Source organism: Oncorhynchus kisutch, unplaced genomic scaffold (assembly GCF_002021735.2).
Source record: "Oncorhynchus kisutch isolate 150728-3 unplaced genomic scaffold, Okis_V2 Okis04b-Okis11a_hom, whole genome shotgun sequence".
In the NCBI taxonomy this organism is placed as follows: domain Eukaryota; kingdom Metazoa; phylum Chordata; class Actinopteri; order Salmoniformes; family Salmonidae; genus Oncorhynchus; species Oncorhynchus kisutch.
The window spans coordinates 5,858,571-5,879,775 of record NW_022261981.1 but is presented as its reverse complement, the minus strand read 5'-3'; the positions used below and the strand labels follow the sequence as shown (position 1 = coordinate 5,879,775).

The 21,205-nt window shown below is 47.2% G+C and overlaps 1 protein-coding gene across 3 annotated transcripts in view; it reads right to left on the bottom strand.

Annotated features, from left to right (window-relative positions):
• pald1a (phosphatase domain containing paladin 1a) overlaps nt 1–21,205 on the bottom strand; it is a 115,280-nt gene that overhangs the window by 69,994 nt on the left and 24,081 nt on the right. For 2 of the 3 annotated variants that reach the window (XM_031813075.1, XM_031813074.1), the window contains exons 2-6: nt 13,345–13,578; nt 12,877–12,979; nt 10,680–10,859; nt 8,388–8,552; nt 4,029–4,189 (exon numbers count right to left, since the gene is read on the bottom strand). In XM_031813075.1, the coding sequence (XP_031668935.1) occupies nt 4,029–4,189; nt 8,388–8,552; nt 10,680–10,859; nt 12,877–12,979; nt 13,345–13,565 (830 nt within the window). In that variant the 5' untranslated portion in view covers nt 13,566–13,578. Of the gene's footprint in view, nt 1–4,028; nt 4,190–8,387; nt 8,553–10,679; nt 10,860–12,585; nt 12,612–12,876; nt 12,980–13,344; nt 13,579–21,205 lie in introns of those variants that run through there. The other variant, XM_031813076.1, reaches the window with a different exon arrangement.

The following is a 21,205-nucleotide window of genomic DNA, read 5'->3' as shown; positions in this document are numbered from 1 at the left end:
GAAAGACCAGAGAAAGAGAGGAAGAACAGAGAAAGAGAGAAAGAACAGAAAGAGAGAAAGAGAGAGAGAGTTACTGTTACTGTGTTTTCACAGGAGAAGTCCCATCTATTTTGTCAATATTGCCTTTATGTAGGTCACAATGTAGGAAGACAACATTGACCTGGAATGAGACAGACAGTAATAAGAGACAACGGGTTACTAATATAATGTCTGTGTCCCAACTTGCACCCTATTCCCTATGTAGTGCACTACTTTTGACCAACGGTGGTTGGGAAACCTACGTCTACAACAAAAGAGGCCACCAGGGAGTTCCAGAGTACAGAGATACATCCCCCCAGGAGGCCTGTTCTGCTCCCTGTCTTTATCACCAGATAACTAGGTCTGTATACACACACACACACACACACACACGTAAGTTGAAAAGGCACATTCAAACATGTTCTTTGTTGACGTTATATGGGGTCATCCCTCAGATCCAGATGGTTGTGTGGGAAGGAGAGGGGAGATGTAGACATGTCTGGAGAGGACTGGAGATGGCTGTTCATTACATCTCAATACAAGCTTTGGCTCCTCTGATCTGATTACTAACAGGATGCTAAAGGAGGCCTTCCCAAGTGGCACTCTATTCCCCATAGGGCCCTGGACAAAGTAGTGCACTAGATTAATCAAATGGGGTGACATTTGGGACGCATCCGATATCTCTCCTCCCTCGCCTCTCCGGAATGCAGAGGGGGCAGAGAGAGAGGGCAGAGAGAGAGGGCAGAGAGAGAGGGCAGAGAGAGAGGGCAGAGAGAGAGAGAAGAGAGAGAGGGCAGAGAGAGAGCAGAGAGAGAGAGCAGAGAGAGCTGAGAGAGAGAGGGCAGAGAGAGAGAGCGGGCAGAGAGAGAGGGGGCAGAGAGAGAGGGGGCAGAGAGAGGGGGCAGAGAGAGAGGGCAGAGAGAGAGGGGGCAGAGAGAGAGGGCAGAGAGAAAGGGCAGAGAGAAAGGGCAGAGAGAGAGGGCAGAGAGAGAGGGCAGAGGGCAGAGAGAGAGAGCAGAGAGAGAGCAGAGAGAGAGCAGAGAGAGGGCAGGCAGAGAGAAAGAGCAGAGAAAGAGCAGAGAGGGGCAGAGAGAGAGCAGAGAGAGAGGGCAGAGAGAGAGCAGAGAGAGTGGGCAGACAGAGAGAAAGAGCAGAGAGAGGGGGCAGAGAGAGGGCAGAGAGAGAGCAGAGAGAGCAGAGAGAGAGGGCAGAGAGAGAGCAGAGAGAGAGGGCAGAGAGAGAGCAGAGAGAGGAGAGAGAGAGGGCAGAGAGAGAGCAGAGAGAGCAGAGAGAGAGCAGAGAGTGCAGAGAGAGTGGGCAGAGAGAGAGCAGAGAGAGCAGAGAGAGAGGGCAGAAAGAGAGCAGAGAGAGAGAGAGCAGAGAGAGAGAGCAGGCAGAGAGAGCAGAGAGAGAGCAGAGAGAGAGCAGAGAGAGAGCAGAGAGAGAGGGCAGAGAGAGAGCAGAGAGAGGGCAGAGAGAGAGGGCAGAGAGAGCTGAGAGAGAGAGCAGAGAGAGAGAGGGCAGAGAGAGAGAGCGGGCAGAGAGAGAGGGGGCAGAGAGAGAGGGGGCAGAGAGAGAGCATAGAGAGAGGGCAGAGAGAGAGGGCAGAGAGAGAGGGCAGAGAGAGAGGGCAGAGAGAGAGCAGAGAGAGAGCAGAGAGAGAGAGCGGGCAGAGAGAGCAGAGAGAGAGAGGGCAGAGAGAGAGAGCGGGCAGAGAGAGAGGGGGCAGAGAGAGAGGGGGCAGAGAGAGAGGGGGCAGAGAGAGAGGGCAGAGAGAGAGGGGGCAGAGAGAGAGGGCAGAGAGAAAGGGCAGAGAGAAAGGGCAGAGAGAAAGGGCAGAGAGAAAGGGCAGAGAGAGAGGGCAGAGAGAGAGGGCAGAGAGAGAGGGCAGAGGGCAGAGAGAGAGAGCAGAGAGAGAGCAGAGAGAGAGCAGAGAGAGAGGGCAGGCAGAGAGAAAGAGCAGAGAAAGAGCAGAGAGAGGGGGCAGGCAGAGAGAAAGAGCAGAGAAAGAGCAGAGAGAGGGGCAGAGAGAGAGCAGAGAGAGGGGGCAGAGAGAGGGCAGAGAGAGCAGAGAGAGAGCAGAGAGAGAGCAGAGAGTGCAGAGAGAGAGCAGAGAGAGAGCAGAGAGTGCAGAGAGAGAGCAGAGAGAGCAGAGAGAGAGGGCAGAAAGAGAGCAGAGAGAGAGAGAGCAGAGAGAGAGAGCAGAGAGAGAGCAGAGAGAGAGCAGAGAGAGAGCAGAGAGAGAGCAGATAGAGAGGGCAGAGCGAGAGCAGAGAGAGGGCAGAGAGAGAGCAGAGAGAGAGGGCAGAGCGAGAGCAGAGAGAGAGGGCAGAGAGAGAGCAGAGAGGGCAGAGAGAGAGCAGAGAGAGCAGAGAGTGCAGAGAGAGCAGAGAGAGAGCAGAGAGAGCAGAGAGAGAGGGCAGAAATAGAGCAGAGAGAGAGCAGAGAGAGAGAGCAGAGAGAGAGCAGAGAGAGAGGGCAGAGAGAGAGGGCAGAGAGAGAGCAGAGAGAGAGGGCAGAGAGAGAGGGCAGAGAGAGCAGAGAGAGGGCAGAGAGAGAGCAGAGAGAGCAGAGAGAGAGGGCAGAGAGAGGGCAGAGAGAGAGAGCAGAGAGAGAGGGCAGAGAGAGAGCAGAGAGAGCAGAGAGAGAGCAGAGAGAGAGCAGAGAGTGCAGAGAGAGACCAGAGAGAGCAGAGAGAGAGGGCAGAAAGAGAGCAGAGAGAGAGAGAGCAGAGAGAGAGAGCAGAGAGAGAGGGCAGAAAGAGAGCAGAGAGAGAGAGAGCAGAGAGAGGGGGCAGAGAGAGAGGGCAGAGAGAGAGCAGAGAGAGAGCAGAGAGAGTGGGCAGAGAGAGAGCAGAGAGAGAGGGCAGAGAGAGAGCAGAGAGAGGGCAGAGAGAGGGCAGAGAGAGAACAGAGAGAGAGGGCAGAGAGAGAGCAGAGAGAGCAGAGAGAGAGGGCAGAGAGAGGGCAGAGAGAGAGGGCAGAGAGAGAGCAGAGAGAGAGGGCAGAGAGAGAAGAGAGAGAGGGCAGAGAGAGAGCAGAGAGAGAGGGCAGAGAGAGAAGAGAGAGAGGGCAGAGAGAGAGCAGAGAGAGAGGGCAGAGAGAGAGCAGAGAGAGAGAGCAGAGAGAGAGCAGAGAGAGAGAGCAGAGAGAGAGGGCAGAGAGAGAGCAGAGAGAGGGCAGAGAGAGGGCAGAGAGAGCAGAGAGAGAGGGCAGAGAGAGAGCAGAGAGAGAGGGCAGAGAGAGAGCAGAGAGAGAGAGCACAGAGAGAGAGCAGAGAGAGAGCAGAGAGAGGGCAGAGAGAGGGCAGAGAGAGGGCAGAGAGAGGGCAGAGAGAGAGCAGAGAGAGCAGAGAGAGTGGGCAGAGAGAGAGGGCAGAGAGAGAGCAGAGAGAGAGGGCAGAGAGAGGGCAGAGAGAGCAGAGAGAGGGGGCAGAGAGAGCAGAGAGAGAGGGCAGAGAGAGAGCAGAGAGAGAGGGCAGAGAGAGAGCAGAGAGAGAGGGCAGAGAGAGCAGAGAGAGAGGGCAGAGAGAGAGGGCAGAGACAGAGCAGAGAGAGAGAGCAGAGAGAGCAGAGAGAGAGGGCAGAGAGAGAGCAGAGAGAGAGAGAGGGCAGAGAGAGTGGGCAGAGAGAGAGGGCAGAGAGAGAGCAGAGAGAGCAGAGAGAGCAGAGAGAGCAGAGAGAGAGGGCAGGCAGAGAGAGGGCAGGCAGAGAGAAAGAGCGGAGAGAGAGGGCAGAGAGAGAGCAGAGAGAAAGAGCAGAGAGAGAGCAGAGAGAAAGAGCAGAGAGAGCAGAGAGAGCAGAGAGAGTGGGCAGAGAGAGAGCACAGAGAGTGGGCAAATCAAATCAAATTTATTTATATAGCCCTTCGTACATCAGCTGATATCTCAAAGTGCTGTACAGGGCAGACAGCATGTTGCATTGTGTCGATAAGAAGAAAAAAGAAAATAAACTAATCACACATTGAAATATTGAAAAAAGAAGGAGTGAAAAAGAGGAAGTGACTATGAACCTGTAGAGAGGCATGGTGAACAGAGGTCTCCTGTAGACCTCCTCCGTGACCTGGATGTCCTCCTCACAGGTGATGCTCATCCTCTGAGGCTCGCCCTTGAAGTGCTCGATATCGTTATACACGTAGAACGCGTTATCGTTCAACTTGGCAAAGTCGTGGAGCTGGAGAGAAACCAGAGAGCATCAGAGTGGAGCTAGAGAAACCAGAGAGCATCAGAGTGGAGCTAGAGAAACCAGAGAGCATCAGTGTGGAGCTAGAGAGAAACCAGAGAGCATCAGAGTGGAGCTGGAGAAACCAGAGAGCATCAGAGTGGAGCTAGAGAAACCAGAGAGCATCAGAGTGGAGCTGGAGAGAAACCAGAGAGCATCAGAGTGGAGCTAGAGAAACCAGAGAGCATCAGTGTGGAGCTAGAGAGAAACCAGAGAGCATCAGAGTGGAGCTAGAGAAACCAAAGAGCATCAGAGTGGAGCTAGAGAAACCAGAGAGCATCAGAGTGGAGCTAGAGAAACCAGAGAGCATCAGAGTGGAGCTGGGGAGAAACCAGAGAGCATCAGAGTGGAGCTAGAGAAACCAGAGAGCATCAGAGTGGAGCTAGAGAAACCAGAGAGCATCAGAGTGGAGCTGGAGAAACCAGAGAGCATCAGAGTGGAGCTAGAGAGAAACCAGAGAGCATCAGAGTGGAGCTAGAGAAACCAGAGAGCATCAGAGTGGAGCTGGAGAGAAACCAGAGAGCATCAGAGTGGAGCTGGAGAGAAGCCAGAGAGCATCAGAGTGGAGCTAGAGAAACCAGAGAGCATCAGTGTGGAGCTAGAGAGAAACCAGAGAGCATCAGAGTGGAGCTAGAGAAACCAGAGAGCATCAGTGTGGAGCTAGAGAGAAACCAGAGAGCATCAGAGTGGAGCTAGAGAAACCAGAGAGCATCAGAGTGGAGCTAGAGAAACCAGAGAGCATCAGAGTGGAGCTAGAGAAACCAGAGAGCATCAGAGTGGAGCTAGAGAAACCAGAGAGCATCAGAGTGGAGCTAGAGAAACCAGAGAGCATCAGAGTGGAGCTAGAGAAACCAGAGAGCATCAGAGTGGAGCTGGAGAAACCAGAGAGCATCAGAGTGGAGCTAGAGAGAAACCAGAGAGCATCAGAGTGGAGCTAGAGAAACCAGAGAGCATCAGAGTGGAGCTGGAGAGAAACCAGAGAGCATCAGAGTGGAGCTAGAGAAACCAGAGAGCATCAGTGTGGAGCTAGAGAGAAACCAGAGAGCATCAGAGTGGAGCTAGAGAAACCAGAGAGCATCAGAGTGGAGCTAGAGAAACCAGAGAGCATCAGAGTGGAGCTAGAGAAACCAGAGAGCATCAGAGTGGAGCTAGAGAAACCAGAGAGCATCAGAGTGGAGCTAGAGAAACCAGAGAGCATCAGAGTGGAGCTAGAGAAACCAGAGAGCATCAGAGTGGAGCTGGAGAAACCAGAGAGCATCAGAGTGGAGCTAGAGAAACCAGAGAGCATCAGAGTGGAGCTGGAGAAACCAGAGAGCATCAGAGTGGAGCTAGAGAGAAACCAGAGAGCATCAGAGTGGAGCTAGAGAAACCAGAGAGTCTTATTATTGACGTTAGGAAACAGACGATTTTACCTGCTTTGTTTGTTTGTTGTAATGATTTTTCTTTCTTTAACTAATATCATTTTGATCCAATATATCTACTTGTCTTGAGTATCAGACCTGCAGAAATGATGGTATCTTGATGTGCTAGCTAGTCAGCTGACTGTTTGCATTTAAAAGATGCATTCTTGAGACAGCTTGTCGTTTCACCACTCAAAGCGTAAGAGAACTGCACTGCTGAGATGGCAGAGGTCTGCCTTGTAATGAGGATGACTAGTACTCTGGACTGATGTGTGGGGAGCTTTCAGCACCCGATTCTGCAGCAGAGGAAACATCACCCAGGTGGGTGTTACACGGGGCTGCTGGATGAGTCCTTCTGTGGCTACAGAGAACAACGTCTGAGGACACATCTAACACCACAACCATTACCAACCCTGTCCCTACCAACCCTACCAACCCTGTCCCTACCAACCCTGTCCCTACCAACCCTACCAACCCTGTCCCTACCAACCCTGTCCCTACCAACCCTGTGTCATGACGTTGGCCTGGGGGTAGGTTTATGACAGTAATAAATACCTCTTCCCCCCTTGTTCCTCTCTCTCTACCTTACATTTGTAAACCCCTTGGTTAACATAGAGATTCTGGGAACATCAGTAGGTGGGGGGAAATGAACTATATTCCGGTAATCCGACCAATTGAACATATGCGGTGGTACTTAATGAATATGATGTCAGTTCGGTTGTCATCTGAGACATTCTCATCAATGATAAGATGACATAAACTCTACAGTGGAAAGTCTACACATCAGAGTTATCGGATTCACATGGAATTGTTGTTCAATTTAAATGTTTGAATATAAAATTATTCATAAGGTTAGTGCTCTGCTCAATCAGTGGCCCGCCCCTGTGAAGGTCATGGGCTATAAAACTTTTCAGACACACCCTTCTCGCTCCACCATATAAAGCCTTGACGACAATATACAGTGGGGCAAAAAAGTATTTAGTCAGCCACCAACTGAGCAAGTTCTCCCACTTAAAAATATGAGAGAGGCCTGTAATTTTCATCAAAGGTACACTTCAACTATGACAGACAAAATGAGAAGAAAGAAAATCCAGAAAATCACGTTGTAGGATTTTTTATGAATTTATTTGCAAATTATGGTGGAAAATAAGTGTTTCATGTCATTCTGCCCCTGAACAGGCAGTTAACCCACTGTTCCTAGACCAGTTAACCCACTGTTCCTAGACCAGTTAACCCACTGTTCCTAGACCAGTTAACCCATTGTTCCTAGGCCGTCATTGAAAATAAGAATGTGTTCTTAACTGACTTGCCTGGTTAAATAAAAAGGTATAAAAATAATAATAATAAAATAAAAATCTGCAAATCGGCGCCCAAAAATACAGATTTCCGATTGTTATGAAAACTTCAAATTGCCCCTAATTATTCAGGCCATTCCGATTAATCGGTCGACCTCTAATCTGTAGTGGAGACAAGCTGTCTACTGCTGGATCAAGAGGGACATTGGGTTTATTAGTAGGAGGAGGCCAGTATATTGATAGATAAAGAAGAGGTTTATGGGTTTATTAGTAGGAGGAGGCCAGTATGTTGATAGATAAAGAGGAGGTTTATGGGTTTATTAGTAGGAGGAGGCCAGTATATTGATAGATAAAGAGGAGGTTTATGGGTTTATTAGTAGGAGGAGGCCAGTATATTGATAGATAAAGAGGAGGTTTATGGGTTTATTAGTAGGAGGAGGCCAGTATATTGATAGATAAAGAGGAGGTTTATGGGTTTATTAGTAGGAGGAGGTCAGTATATTGATAGATAAAGAGGAGGTTTCTAGGTTTATTAGTAGGAGGCCAGTATATTGATAAATAAAGAAGAGGTTTATGGGTTTATTAGTAGGAGGAGGCCAGTATATTGATAGATAAAGAGAAGGGTTATTAGTAGGAGGAGGCCAGTATATTGATAGATAAAGAGAAGGGTTATTAGTAGGAGGAGGCCAGCATATTGATAAATAAAGAAGAGGTTTATGGGTTTATTAGTAGGAGGCCAGTATATTGATAGATAAAGAGAAGGTTTATTAGTAGGAGGAGGCCAGCATATTGATAAATAAAGAAGAGGTTTATGGGTTTATTAGTAGGAGGCCAGTATATTGATAGATAAAGAGAAGGTTTATTAGTAGGAGGAGGTCAGTATGTTGATAGATAAAGAGGAGGTTTATGGGTTTATTAGTAGGAGGAGGTCAGTATATTGATAGATAAAGAGGATGTTTCTAGGTTTATTAGTAGGAGGAGGCCAGTATATTGATAGATAAAGAGAAGGGTTATTAGTAGGAGGAGGCCAGTATATTGATAGATAAAGAAGAGGTTTATTAGTAGGAGGAGGCCAGTATGTTGATAGATAAAGAAGAGGTTTATTCGTAGGAGGAGGCCAGTATATTGATAGATAAAGAGAAGGTTTATTAGTAGGAGGAGGCCAGTATATTGATAGATAAAGAAGAGGTTTATTAGTAGGAGGAGGCCAGTATATTGATAGATAAAGAGAAGGGTTATTAGTAGGAGGAGGCCAGTATATTGATAGATAAAGAGAAGGTTTATTAGTAGGAGGAGGCCAGTATATTGATAGATAAAGAAGAGGTTTATTAGTAGGAGGAGGCCAGTATGTTGATAGATAAAGAGGAGGTTTATGGGTTTATTAGGAGGAGGCCAGTATATTGATAGATAAAAGAGGAGGTTTCTAGGTTTATTAGTAGGAGGAGGCCAGGTCACCTCCTTCCTGATGGTGAGCTCCAGGGTCTCCACCGTCTCCTCCTTGTCCAGGCCATGGAGGTTCTCATGGAGGTTCTCCTTCCTCCGCGGAGTGTATGGAACAAAGTTCTCCTCCAGGTGCAGGAACACCACCGGTTCCTCACGCACACAGAAGAACATCACCTCCTGGGAAGAGAGGAGAGAAATCATATGGTCTATATTCAAAAATAGGCAGTAATTAATAAGATGATGTAGACAGGGGAAACCTGATCCTAGATCAGCCCTCTAAAACCCAGATACTTTTTGAATACGGGCCCAGGAATAATAACAAGTCAACAGGCCAATTATTTGGTTGTAGAATCTGTAAAGTTTTGTTCCAAAACCCAATTGGAAACATTCCGTTGTCATTTGACATGTACCACATGAGTCAGGAATTGATCATGAACTCGCTGCTATATAATTCCATTTATTTCATTTGGATTACAGTGAGTTTTCCATACTGGACTCACGACCCTGAGATATATTCTTTATTTTCCTTCATTCCACATGGGGATACCTTCCAAATGGTACCCTATTCCCTATACAGAGCCCTATGGGCCCTGGTCAAATGGCACCCTATTCCCTATACAAAGCCCTATGGGGCCTGGTCAAATGTAGTGCACTATATAGGGAATGGGGTGCCATTTGCCACACAGCCAGGGTTTGTGTTTGTGCTTAGTGGCACAGTGCGTCTGTCTGTCCCAAAGCACGGACAGAGTACCTGACCCCTCAAAATATTTATCCATGACAAAAAGACAACAGGCGGAAGAGAAGAGAAGAGACAGACAGACAGGACAGGACAGACAGACAGGACAGATAGACAGAGAAAGAGAGGAGGCTCAGTGAGCATAGTCTTGCTATTGAGAAAGGCCACCGAAGGCAGACCTGGCTCTCAAGAGAAGACAAGCTATGTGCTCACTGCCCACAAAATGAGGTGGAAACTGAGCTGCACTTCCTAACCTCCTGCCAAATGTATGACCATATTAGAGAAACATATTTCCCTCAGATTACACAGACCCACAAAGGAAAAAATCTCATTTTGATAAACTCCCATATCTACTGGGTTAAATACCACAGTGTGCCATCACAGCAGCAAGATGTGTGACCTGTTGCCACAAGAAAAGGCCAAACAGTGAAAAAACATTGTAAATACAACCCATATTTATGTTTATTTTCCCTTTTGCACTTTAACTATTTGCACATCGTTACAACACTGTACACATGACATTTGTAATGTCTTTATTCTTTTGGAACTTCTGTGACTGTAATGTTTACTGTCCATTTGTATTGTTTATTTCACTTCTGTTAATTATCTACTTCACAATGTTAACATGTGTTTCCCATAGCAATAAAGCCCCTTGAATTGAAATTGAGAGACAGAGAGAGATACAGAGACACAGAGAGACAGAGAGAGGAAGACCGAGACACCGAGACAGAGAGACAGAGAACAGAGAGACAGAGAGACAGAGAGAGAGACCGAGACAGAGAGACAGAGAGAGAGACCGAGACAGAGAGACAGAGAGAGAGACCGAGACAGAGAGACAGAGAGACAGAGACACAGAGAGAGGAAGACAGAGAGACCGAGACAGAGACAGAGAGACAGAGAGAGGAAGACAGAGAGACCGAGACATAGAGACAGAGACACAGAGAGAGACAGAGAGAGGAGGACAGAGAGACCGAGACAGAGAGACAGAGACACAGAGAGAGACAGAGAGAGGAGGACAGAGAGACCGAGACAGAGAGACAGAGACACAGAGAGACAGAGAGAGGAAGACAGAGAGACCGAGACAGAGAGACAGAGAGACAGAGAGAGGAAGACAGAGAGACCGAGACAGAGAGACAGAGAGAGGAAGACAGAGAGACCGAGACAGAGAGACAGAGACACAGAGAGACAGAGAGAGGAAGACAGAGAGACCGAGACAGAGAGACAGAGACACAGAAAGGGAATGGTAGAGAGAGGGACACAGAGAGAGACAGAGAGACAGAGACACAGAAAGGGAGAGAGAGAGACACAGAAAGGGAGAGGGAGAGACACAGAGAGAGACAGAGAGAGAGAAAAACATAGACAGAGAGAGAGACAGAGAGAGACACACAGAGACAGAGAGAGGGAGAGAGAGACAGAGACACAGGGACAGAGAGACAGAGAGACACAGAGACAGAGAAACACAGGCCTAAGGGTCAACAGTAGTGCACTATGAAGAAAATATAGTTCCATTTGGGATGCAGCCGCAGTGAAACCCCCCCCCCCCCCCCCCCCGAGGGCAGTGCACTAACCTCATGCCCTTGACTCTGTAGTCTTTGGAGGACCTGTTTGAAGCCATTCAGGCTGGGCTGGCCCATGCCGTACAGCGGGTAGCCTCCTTTCACCTGGCGGTAGTTTGGCGCTCCGTAGCTGCCTGTAGTGTTGAGGACGTCAGCCTTGCTGTACACATCCTGGACCATGAAGAACTCACCCTACAGACACACAGAACCGTCACTCAATCAAATACATGCATTTAGAAACACCCTTTTTCCATCAACAGCTGCTGTTGGGGGCACAGTAGAGTCAGTACGGGCCCTGGTCAAATGGCACCCTATTCCCTATACAGAGCCCTATGGGCCCTGGCCTTGGGGGTACAGTAGAGTCAGTACGGGCCCTGGCCCTGGGGGTACAGTAGAGTCAGTACGGGCCCTGGTCAAATGGCACCCTATTCTCTATACAGAGCCCTATGGGCCCTGGCCCTGGGGTTCCATTAGAGTCAGTACGGGGAACACTTCCAAGGGAACCTACATACCTGCCCAGGGACTACATACCTGCCCAGGGACTACATACCTGCCCAGGGACTACATACCTGCCCAGGGACTATGGCTAACCCCATTTACATGGATGTTGCATTATTGTAATATAGATGTTGACTAATGTGCATTGTCCCCTATAAATAAATAAATACCTACCAGGACTTCATAACACATTTATTCAAGGTGGTCTTTATAGCATCAGTGTGAAGTGAGCAACATTAGCGATTAGCAACAATAGCATGTTGAAGGGGGCCTCCGCTTCCACTGTTGTGGATAACCGTTAATGTTGCTCGTTTCACACTGATCTCTGTAGCCTCGTCATTCATTATCAGATGTCCATCCTTGTTTAAAGCGGTCAGGTGAAACCGTAGTGATCTATGAGAGTAAACAACTTCCCCGGTAACAATAAGGGTCTGGGCATGCCTGAACAGCTCTGTGACAGGCGATAGGAGGATCAGAAGGACCAATGGCCACGCAAGATGATAAAAACATCCTCAATGTGAAGTAACAACAACATCAATGTGAAGTAACAAGGGGTAACAACATCATCAATGTGAAGTAGCAAGGGGTAACAACATCAATGTGAAGTAACAAGGAGTAACAACAACATCAATGTGAAGTAACAAGGAGTAACAACAACATCAATGTGACGTAACAAGGGGTAACAACATCAATGTGAAGTAACAAGGGGTAACAACATCAATGTGAAGTAACAAGGGGTAACAACAACATCAATGTGAAGTAACAAGGAGTAACAAGATCATCATTGTGAAGTAACAGGGGGTAACAACATCAATGTGAAGTAACAAGGGGTAACAACATCATCAATGTGAAGTAACAACAACATCAATGTGAAGTAACAAGGGGTAACAACAACATCTATGTGAAGTAACAAGGGGTAACAACAACATCAATGTGAAGTAGCAAGGGGTAACAACAACATCAATGTGAAGTAACAAGGGGTAACAACAACATCAATGTGAAGTAGCAAGGGGTAACAACAACATCAATGTGAAGTAGCAAGGGGTAACAACAACATCAATGTGAAGTAGCAAGGGGTAACAACAACATCAATGTGAAGTAACAAGGAGTAACAACAACATCAATGTGAAGTAACAAGGGGTAACAACAACATCAATGTGAAGTAACAACAACAACAATGTGAAGTAACAAGGGGAAACAACATCAATGTGAAGTAACAAGGGGTAACAACAACAATGTGAAGTAACAACATCAATGTGAAGTAACAAGGGGTAACAACAACATCAATGTGAAGTAACAACAACATCAATGTGAAGTAACAAGGGGTAACAACATCAATGTGAAGTAACAAGGGGTAACAACAATATCAATGTGAAGTAACAACAACATCAATGTGAAGTCAATGTGGGGTTCTTCCTACCTGTACCAAGTAGTGTTCAGGCATTGAGTCTGGGGGGGGGGGGGGGGGGGTTCTTCCTACCTGTACCAAGTAGTGTTCAGGCATTGAGTCTGGGGGGAGGGGTTCTTCCTACCTGTACCAAGTAGTGTTTAGGCATTGAGTCTGGGGGGGGGGGGGGGTTCTTCCTACCTGTACCAAGTAGTGTTCAGGCATTGAGTCTGGGGGGGGGGGGGGGGTTCTTCCTACCTGTACCAAGTAGTGTTCAGGCATTGAGTCTGGGGGGGGGGGGGGGGGGGGGGGGGTTCTTCCTACCTGTACCAAGTAGTGTTCAGGCATTGAGTCTGATATCCGGCCCACTTTGTAGTTTGTTCTGAAGAGGTCATCGTGGATCTGAAATTCCTGTCTGCAATTATATCTGGAATACAGAAGATAACGTAGCCGTCATCTGCAACATGGTGAAACAGGGCATTCAATCCCTCTCAGTGGTACTGTGGTTTCCACTGGAGACCGACCCAACATTTCATTAGTCAGATAAGATAAATGACCTTATCTTCTGAACCCAAGACAAGACAAATTAGATAACAGCACACACACACACACACACACACACAAACTCAACTACCCCCATCCCGTCCCCCGTCCCCACACTTCACCATTCCCCCCCCCCCCCCTCCCCATCCATTCACACCTTAGTGATCAAAGCCTCAGGGATTCTCATGGTAAACATCCCTTGGATGGTGGTTACGTGACTTGAATGATTGGAGGCGTGATGAGACTTACGTGATGACGACAGGCGCCACCTTGTTAGTGATGATAGACTTGGCCTTGCCGCTGTGGATCTTCACCGTCTGGGAAGAGCTCATGCTGATAGACTGCCTGCTGTTCACCGCCCCGTTGCCATGGAGACTCTCAAGCGGAGGAGGATGCTGGGGCGCTGCTACAGAGGATATGGAGCCTGAGACAGAGACGGGTTGTGGCGCTGCGCTGGCAGTTGTACCCATACTCCACAAGCAGCTGGGGACGACAAGAGGAGAGTGGACTCAGACACAGGAAGTCATACAGAGGAACAGGGGAGAGGACTTTGACTCAGACACAGGAAGTCAAACAGAGGAACAGGGGAGAGGACTTTGACTCAGACACAGGAAGTCATACAGAGGAACAGAGGAGAGGACTTTGACTCAGACACAGGAAGTCATACAGAGGAACAGAGGAGAGGACTTTGACTCAGACACAGGAAGTCATACAGAGGAACAGAGGAGAGGACTTTGACTCAGACACAGGAAGTCATACAGAGGAACAGAGGAGAGGACTTTGACTCAGACACAGGAAGTCATACAGAGGAACAGAGGAGAGGACTTTGACTCAGACACAGGAAGTCATACAGAGGAACAGAGGAGAGGACTTTGACTCAGACACAGGAAGTCATACAGAGGAACAGAGGAGAGGACTTTGACTCAGACACAGGAAGTCATACAGAGGAACAGAGGAGAGGACTTTGACTCAGACACAGGAAGTCATACAGAGGAACAGAGGAGAGGACTTTGACTCAGACACAGGAAGTCAAACAGAGGAACAGAGGAGATGACTTTGACTCAGACACAGGAAGTCAAACAGAGGAACAGAGGACCAGAGGAGAGGACTTTGACTCAGACACAGGAAGTCATACAGAGGAACAGGGGAGAGGACTTTGACTCAGACACAGGAAGTCAAACAGAGGAACAGAAGAGAGGACTTTGACTCAGACACAGGAAGTCATACAGAGGAACAGCAGTGGGGACTCAGTCACACTATGAGGCCACACTGAGGCACACTTGCATGCACACTATAGAGGTTTCACAAATCTGTGTTGATTCCAACACCACCACGTTCAAATTGTAGCCTGCTGATTGAAAGAGGAAACGTATGAATAGTGAAATATAACAATGAGACAATTTCTCTCATTGCTTTTCTTGATGATGTTTCTACAGTACTTCCAGCTGCTTTCTCAGAACATACCAAGCAGTAAACCCTGATTCTAGATCTGTACCGCTCAACAGTTCAACAGGCTTACATCAATCCTGAGGTTGGGTGTGTTTCAATGTTAATTATAGCCTCATCTGATGCTGAGCCCTCTGCTACAGCCTTCAACAACAATCTGAGCAGGCATCCTTCTGCAGCACCTCTCTGAATAAACCCAGGGCATCTCAATATTTTCCCTAGTGTACTACTGTTGACCAGAGCACAATGGGCCCTGGTCAACAGTAGTGCACTGTATAGGGAATAGGGTGGTATTTGGTACACAGACACAGGGCTTTGCAGTGAAGCAGATTAAACAAAAGATGAGCCTCCCCGCCGGTCTGCTCCACACAGACCAGCAAGCAGGGGCCGACCCCGACCCGCCACAGCTGGCCTGAGACCAGCGGCAGACACTCCATCCCCCTAAATACACACACACAAAGACAGACCAGGACACACACACACAATCCGAGGGGCGGCAGGTAGCCTAGTAGTTAGAGCGTTGGGCCAGTAACCGAAAGATTACTGGATCGAATCCCTGAGCTGACAAAATAAAAAGCGATCGTTCTGCCCCTGAGCAAGGCAGTTAACCCACTGTTCCCCTGAACAAGGCAGTTAACCCACTGTTCCCCTGAACAAGGCAGTTAACCCACTGTTCCCCTGAACAAGGCAGTTAACCCACTGTTCCCCTGAACAAGGCAGTTAACCCACTGTTCCCCTGAACAAGGCAGTTAACCCACTGTACCCCTGAACAAGGCAGTTAACCCACTGTTCCCCTGAACAAGGCAGTTAACCCACTGTACCCCTGAGCAAGGCAGTTAACCCACTGTACCCCTGAACAAGGCAGTTAACCCACTGTACCCCTGAACAAGGCAGTTAACCCACTGTACCCCTGAACAAGGCAGTTAACCCACTGTTCCCCTGAACAAGGCAGTTAACCCACTGTTCCCCTGAGCAAGGCAGTTAACCCACTGTTCCCCTGAGCAAGGCAGTTAACCCACTGTTCCCCTGAGCAAGGCAGTTAACCCACTGTTCCCCTGAGCAAGGCAGTTAACCCACTGTTCCCCTGAGCAAGGCAGTTAACCCACTGTTCCCCTGAGCAAGGCAGTTAACCCACTGTTCCCCTGAGCAAGGCAGTTAACCCACTGTTCCCCTGAACAAGGCAGTTAACCCACTGTTCCCCTGAACAAGGCAGTTAACCCACTGTTCCCCTGAACAAGGCAGTTAACCCACTGTTCCCCTGAACAAGGCAGTTAACCCACTGTTCCCCTGAACAAGGCAGTTAACCCACTGTTCCCCTGAACAAGGCAGTTAACCCACTGTTCCCCTGAGCAAGGCAGTTAACCCACTGTTCCCCTGAGCAAGGCAGTTAACCCACTGTTCCCCTGAGCAAGGCAGTTAACCCACTGTTCCCCTGAGCAAGGCAGTTTACCCACTGTTCCCCTGAGCAAGGCAGTTAACCCACTGTTCCCCGGGCGGCGAAGACGTGGATGTCGATTAAGGCAGACCCCCACACCGCTCTGATTCAGAAGGGTTGGGTTAAATGCAGAAGAAACATTTCAGTTGAATACATTCAGTTGTACAACTGACTAGATATCCCCCTTTCCCCATTCCACTTCCACCCTGGGGCATCCAGAGAGACTTCAGAAATATATGTCCTTTTCACATCAAACTTGCTAGAAAAACAGACAATGTCGCAGGTGGCTTATTAATGACCAAAGTCTCGTGTTTCCGTGTGTTTATTATATTATAATTAAGTCTATGATTCGATAGAGCAGTCTGAGTGGTGGTAGGCAGCAGCAGGCTCGTAAGCATTCATTCAAACAGCACTTTCCTGCGTTTGCCAGCAGCACTTCACAATGCTTGAAGCACAGCGCTGTTTATTACTTCAAGCCTATCAACTCCCGAGATCAGGCTGGCAATACTATAGTGCCTATAAGAACATCCAATAGTCAAAGGTTTATGAAATACAAATGGTACAGAGAGAAATAGTCCTATAATTCCTATAATAATTACAACCTAAGACTTCTTAACTGGGAATATTGAAGACTCGTGTTATATATTATATTAAGTTAAAATAAAAGTGTTAATTCAGTACTGTTGTAATTGTCATTATTACAAATAAATATGTAAAAAATGCTTTTAAAAAATAACTTTATTTATTTGTTATTAATAAATAAATAAATACAATCGTCCGATTAATCGGTATCAGCTTTTTTTGGTCCTCCAATAAATCGGTATTAAAAAATCATAAATCCGTCAACCACTAGTTAGAATATAAATAATAGTGGGCACTTTGAATACAGTTTTGTTTGACATGACAATAAATGGAAACGCCATGAACGAGTTATTGTGACAGGGTAGGAACCAAAGTGATGTTCAGTGTTTCCTAGGGGACCCTATAATCTTTGGCTTCATTAAATCTTTATTCATATATAGCCAACATATTCATGCTTCTCCTATTCCTCTTTGATTTAGAAGATACTGTTAGCTAGCCAGCTAACTAGCGATTAGCTTTAGTATCTAAAACGCTTTAGCATAACTTGCTAAGAAAATACAAACTAGCTGTTTGCAGATGTAAGAAACACAAACTAATATTGTAATCATAGAACGCTTGTGGATTTATATTAAGATCAAAGTGGAAACAACATCGTTGTCATCAACATTGTTGCATGTGCTGCACTGACCATGCAGACTGAACGAAAGTGTCTCGTGGTCAAGCAACAACAAATGCGCTCCTTGAGTGACAGGGGGCGGGGCTTAGTCTGTGTGGAAAGGGGCGTGGAGAGAGAGGTGAGGGATGACTCAAGTAGCGGAGTAAACTATAAAAATGGACGTTACACAACGGTGTATCACATTTAACAAACCAAACATTCAAATAACGTTATAGAAGGTAAAGTAAAAACCCAAAGCAGTCCGTTCATAAATACCAGTATATAGTAAAATACGGTTTTACCACCCAGCCCTACACCACAGTAGCCTTAGGTACAGTCAAATCAAAGCTTTCAGGTAGACATGATCTGAAACAGAGGCGACGTCCTAAATGGAACTAAACTCCCTTCATAGTGACTAATCTTGACCAGAGCCCTTTCATCTAAAGGGAATAGGCTGCCATTCGAGACACCAAACTCCCTTCATAGTGACTAATCTTGACCAGAGCCCTTTCATCTAAAGGGACTAGGCTGCCATTCGAGACACACGCAGAATGTTCCCAAACAGTTGCCTTGGTTACAACATGACTAAATAGCAGTGGCGTGCCGTGGGCCTGGGGCCTGGGCCTTCAGTGAGGTCCTACACAGTCCCACCCGAATTAATCCACCTCTTATTACCATCATTATGATGCCATGGCTCTAGACACTATACATTTAGACAGAAACGCAGTATAACCAGGCGTTGTGTCGCACCCAAAGCAGTTTCACCGTAATGATAAAGACACATAACTATTTACTGAAAATAAAAGAGAGAAAACAAATCATTTGCAACACAGGCTATTTGCCATTTTATTTCGTTAATGTATAGGCTATTTAATATTAACGAAATGAAATGCGAAACATACATACACATTTAATAAAAAATAAAATGCATTGCATGCCTACTCACCAAAGACTGATTATTTGAACACAAAATCCATCCTCCTTTCTTTCCTCAAGAAGACTTCAATGACTCTGTTGTACAGTCTTATCTGTGCGTCTTAGTTCCACCAATAAGTCCTTTTCTATCGACATGGAGGCTAATGCTGAAAGCCGAGTCTGTCCAGTAGCATTTCTGGAATACGTTTTGATTCCCTTTTAAGGTCGAGAATGAGCGCTCGACAGAAGCCGTGGACACGGGGATAGTCACTGTCACACATGCCAATGTTTGAAGTTGCCCCATGTCCTCATTCACATTTTTCTGCTTAAAGAAATCAAGGAGATCAGAGGGACTTTTCCCTTCAAAAATCAGTCATAGCATACATTACAGTCAGTTCTGTTTTTAGCTTGGATAGGTCGAACAGTGTTCCGTGACTCTCTGTTAAGCTGGAGAAGGTAGGTCTGAAAGTGCTGGGGGTCCAGGAGGGAGGGTGTCACGCCCTGGCTTTAGTATTTTGTGTTTTCTTTATTATTTTCGTATTTATCTTTATTTAAGATGTTTACAAATAACCGCGCTCCGTTTTGGTCCGCCTCTCTTTCAACAGAAGAAAACCGTAACAGAGAGAAACATACATTTTTCATGATCTTGAAACCTGTTTCGTATCTGGCAAAGAATGTTGTCCAGAATATTGCTGTGGAGTTGTTGGTAGTATGTGCGAGGGTCTCCTTGTACTGGGCCTCTGCGTGCGCTTGGTGAACTTGAGATGCGCGCTGTGTCATCGTAGATTTGACTGAACCTGCGCCTCTCTCGCTCAATTGTAATAATAGGCATTCCCAGCAGTACAGTCTGCAGTGCTTCTCGGAGCCTGTGAGCCATTGATAGCGCTCGTAGTTGGAACTTTGAAAGTGGCGAACGAACCCCTTTCCCTCCTGTGACAGGCTTTGTAGCGTCAGCGTTGGCCGACTTCTCCTTACAATGTCTAACTTTTCTTGAAAAGTTTGTCTTGAGAATGCCGTTATAATTATATCCTCGACCAAATCGATATCTTCTCCTCCTTCCGCCATTGTGGGTTGAAAAAACAGCTTAGTATTACGCAAATTAATTTGTTTATCAAATTCTGTTTCCTAGTTCTGAGGTTCTGCATAGACCTGCCCATACAGGACCTGCCTCTCAATATTGGTAATCCAATCAAAAGATGTGCACGCACTACGCCTGCTAGCTGGCTCCTGTGTAACACTGGAGCCAGCCAGCAGGCGTACAATAGCCAACTCTAAAGCTGATTTGTTGACACAAAACTTTCATTTCCATTCACTTTAAGCTACAAGTGCCCGCACTGTTGATTCGGAAGGCCTGGGGGCAGATTTTAGACCCCTGGCAACACATGATGGCTGAATATGATTGGATAAAAGATCTAACATAAAGACCAGCCCTCCAAATCTCAACCTGGGGCTGGAAGCAGTGCAACCAAGAGGAACGCTATGAAATGAAGAGTGTAACTCTTACTCTGGGGAATAATTTAATACATATTTGTGGGAAAATATATTTTAAATAATATATATATTCTGATGATGTTTAGGCCAGCAGAAAAGGCCTTGCTGGGCCTGGTGGCCCACCACTGCTAAATTGGTCCTTGACTCATGTTGACTGTCTGACTGTCCCAACAACACTCCACTAGTCTCCTAATCACCGCTGTCTGACTGTCCCAACAACACTCCACTAGTCTCCTAATCACTGCTGTCTGACTGTCCCAACAACACCACTAGTCTCCTAATCACCGCTGTCTGACTGTCCCAACAACACTCCACTAGTCTCCTAATCACCACTGTCTGACTGTCCCAACAACACCACTAGTCTCCTAATCACCGCTGTCTGACTGTCCCAACAACACTCCACTAGTCTCCTAATTCAACCTGTCTGACTGTCCCAACAACACTCCACTAGTCTCCTAATCACCACTGTCTGACTGTCCCAACAACACCACTAGTCTCCTAATCACTAGTCTCCCCCCAAAAATCCCTTCCCTCTGGGACCCAAGGTCCTTCCACCTACAGTCAGAGGGAACCACCCCTTAGAGCTCACACAGTCCGACACTCGAATGCCCTTTACATGGCTCTGCCATCAGCTAGTGTGCTTATTGCCCCAGTCCAACAGCGTTGGTTATCTACTTCTTTCTGTCCTCTTTGTGTAGGGTAGAAGTGAGAGAACTGTCCTGCCTGTCTGTTCCCTTGAGGGCCAGTACATCTGACTGCCAGATGGCTGGTGGGGCCGTTAGGGGTGCCATTACACTATGAAGGGAATAGGGTGCCATTACACTATGAAGGGAATAGGGTGCCATTACACTATGAAGGGAATAGGGTGCCACTACACTATGAAGGGAATAGGGTGCCACTACACTATGAAGGGAATAGGGTGCCACTACACTATGAAGGGAATAGAGTGCCACTACACTATGAAGGGAATAGGGTGCCATTACACTATGAAGGGAATAGGGTGCCACTACACTATGAAGGGAATAGGGTGCCACTACACTATGAAGGGAATAGGGTGCCACTACACTATGAAGGGAATAGGGTGCCATTACACTATGAAGGGAATAGGGTGCCACTACACTATGAAGGGAATAGGGTGCCACTACACTATGAAGGGAATAGGGTGCCACTACACTATGAAGGGAATAGGGTGCCATTACACTATGAAGGGAATAGGGTGCCACTACACTATGAATGGAATAGGGTTCCATTAAACTATGAAGGGAATAGGGTGCCATTACACTATGAAGGGAATAGGGTGCCACTACTCTATGAAGGGAATAGGGTGCCATTACACTATGAAGGGAATAGGGTGCCACTACACTATGAAGGGAATAGGGTGCCACTACACTATGAAGGGAATAGGGTGCCATTACACTATGAAGGGAATAGGGTGCCACTACACTATGAAGGGAATAGGGTGCCATTACACTATGAAGGGAATAGGGTGCCACTACACTATGAAGGGAATAGGGTGCCATTACACTATGAAGGGAATAGGGTGCCACTACACTATGAAGGGAATAGGGTGCCATTACACTATGAAG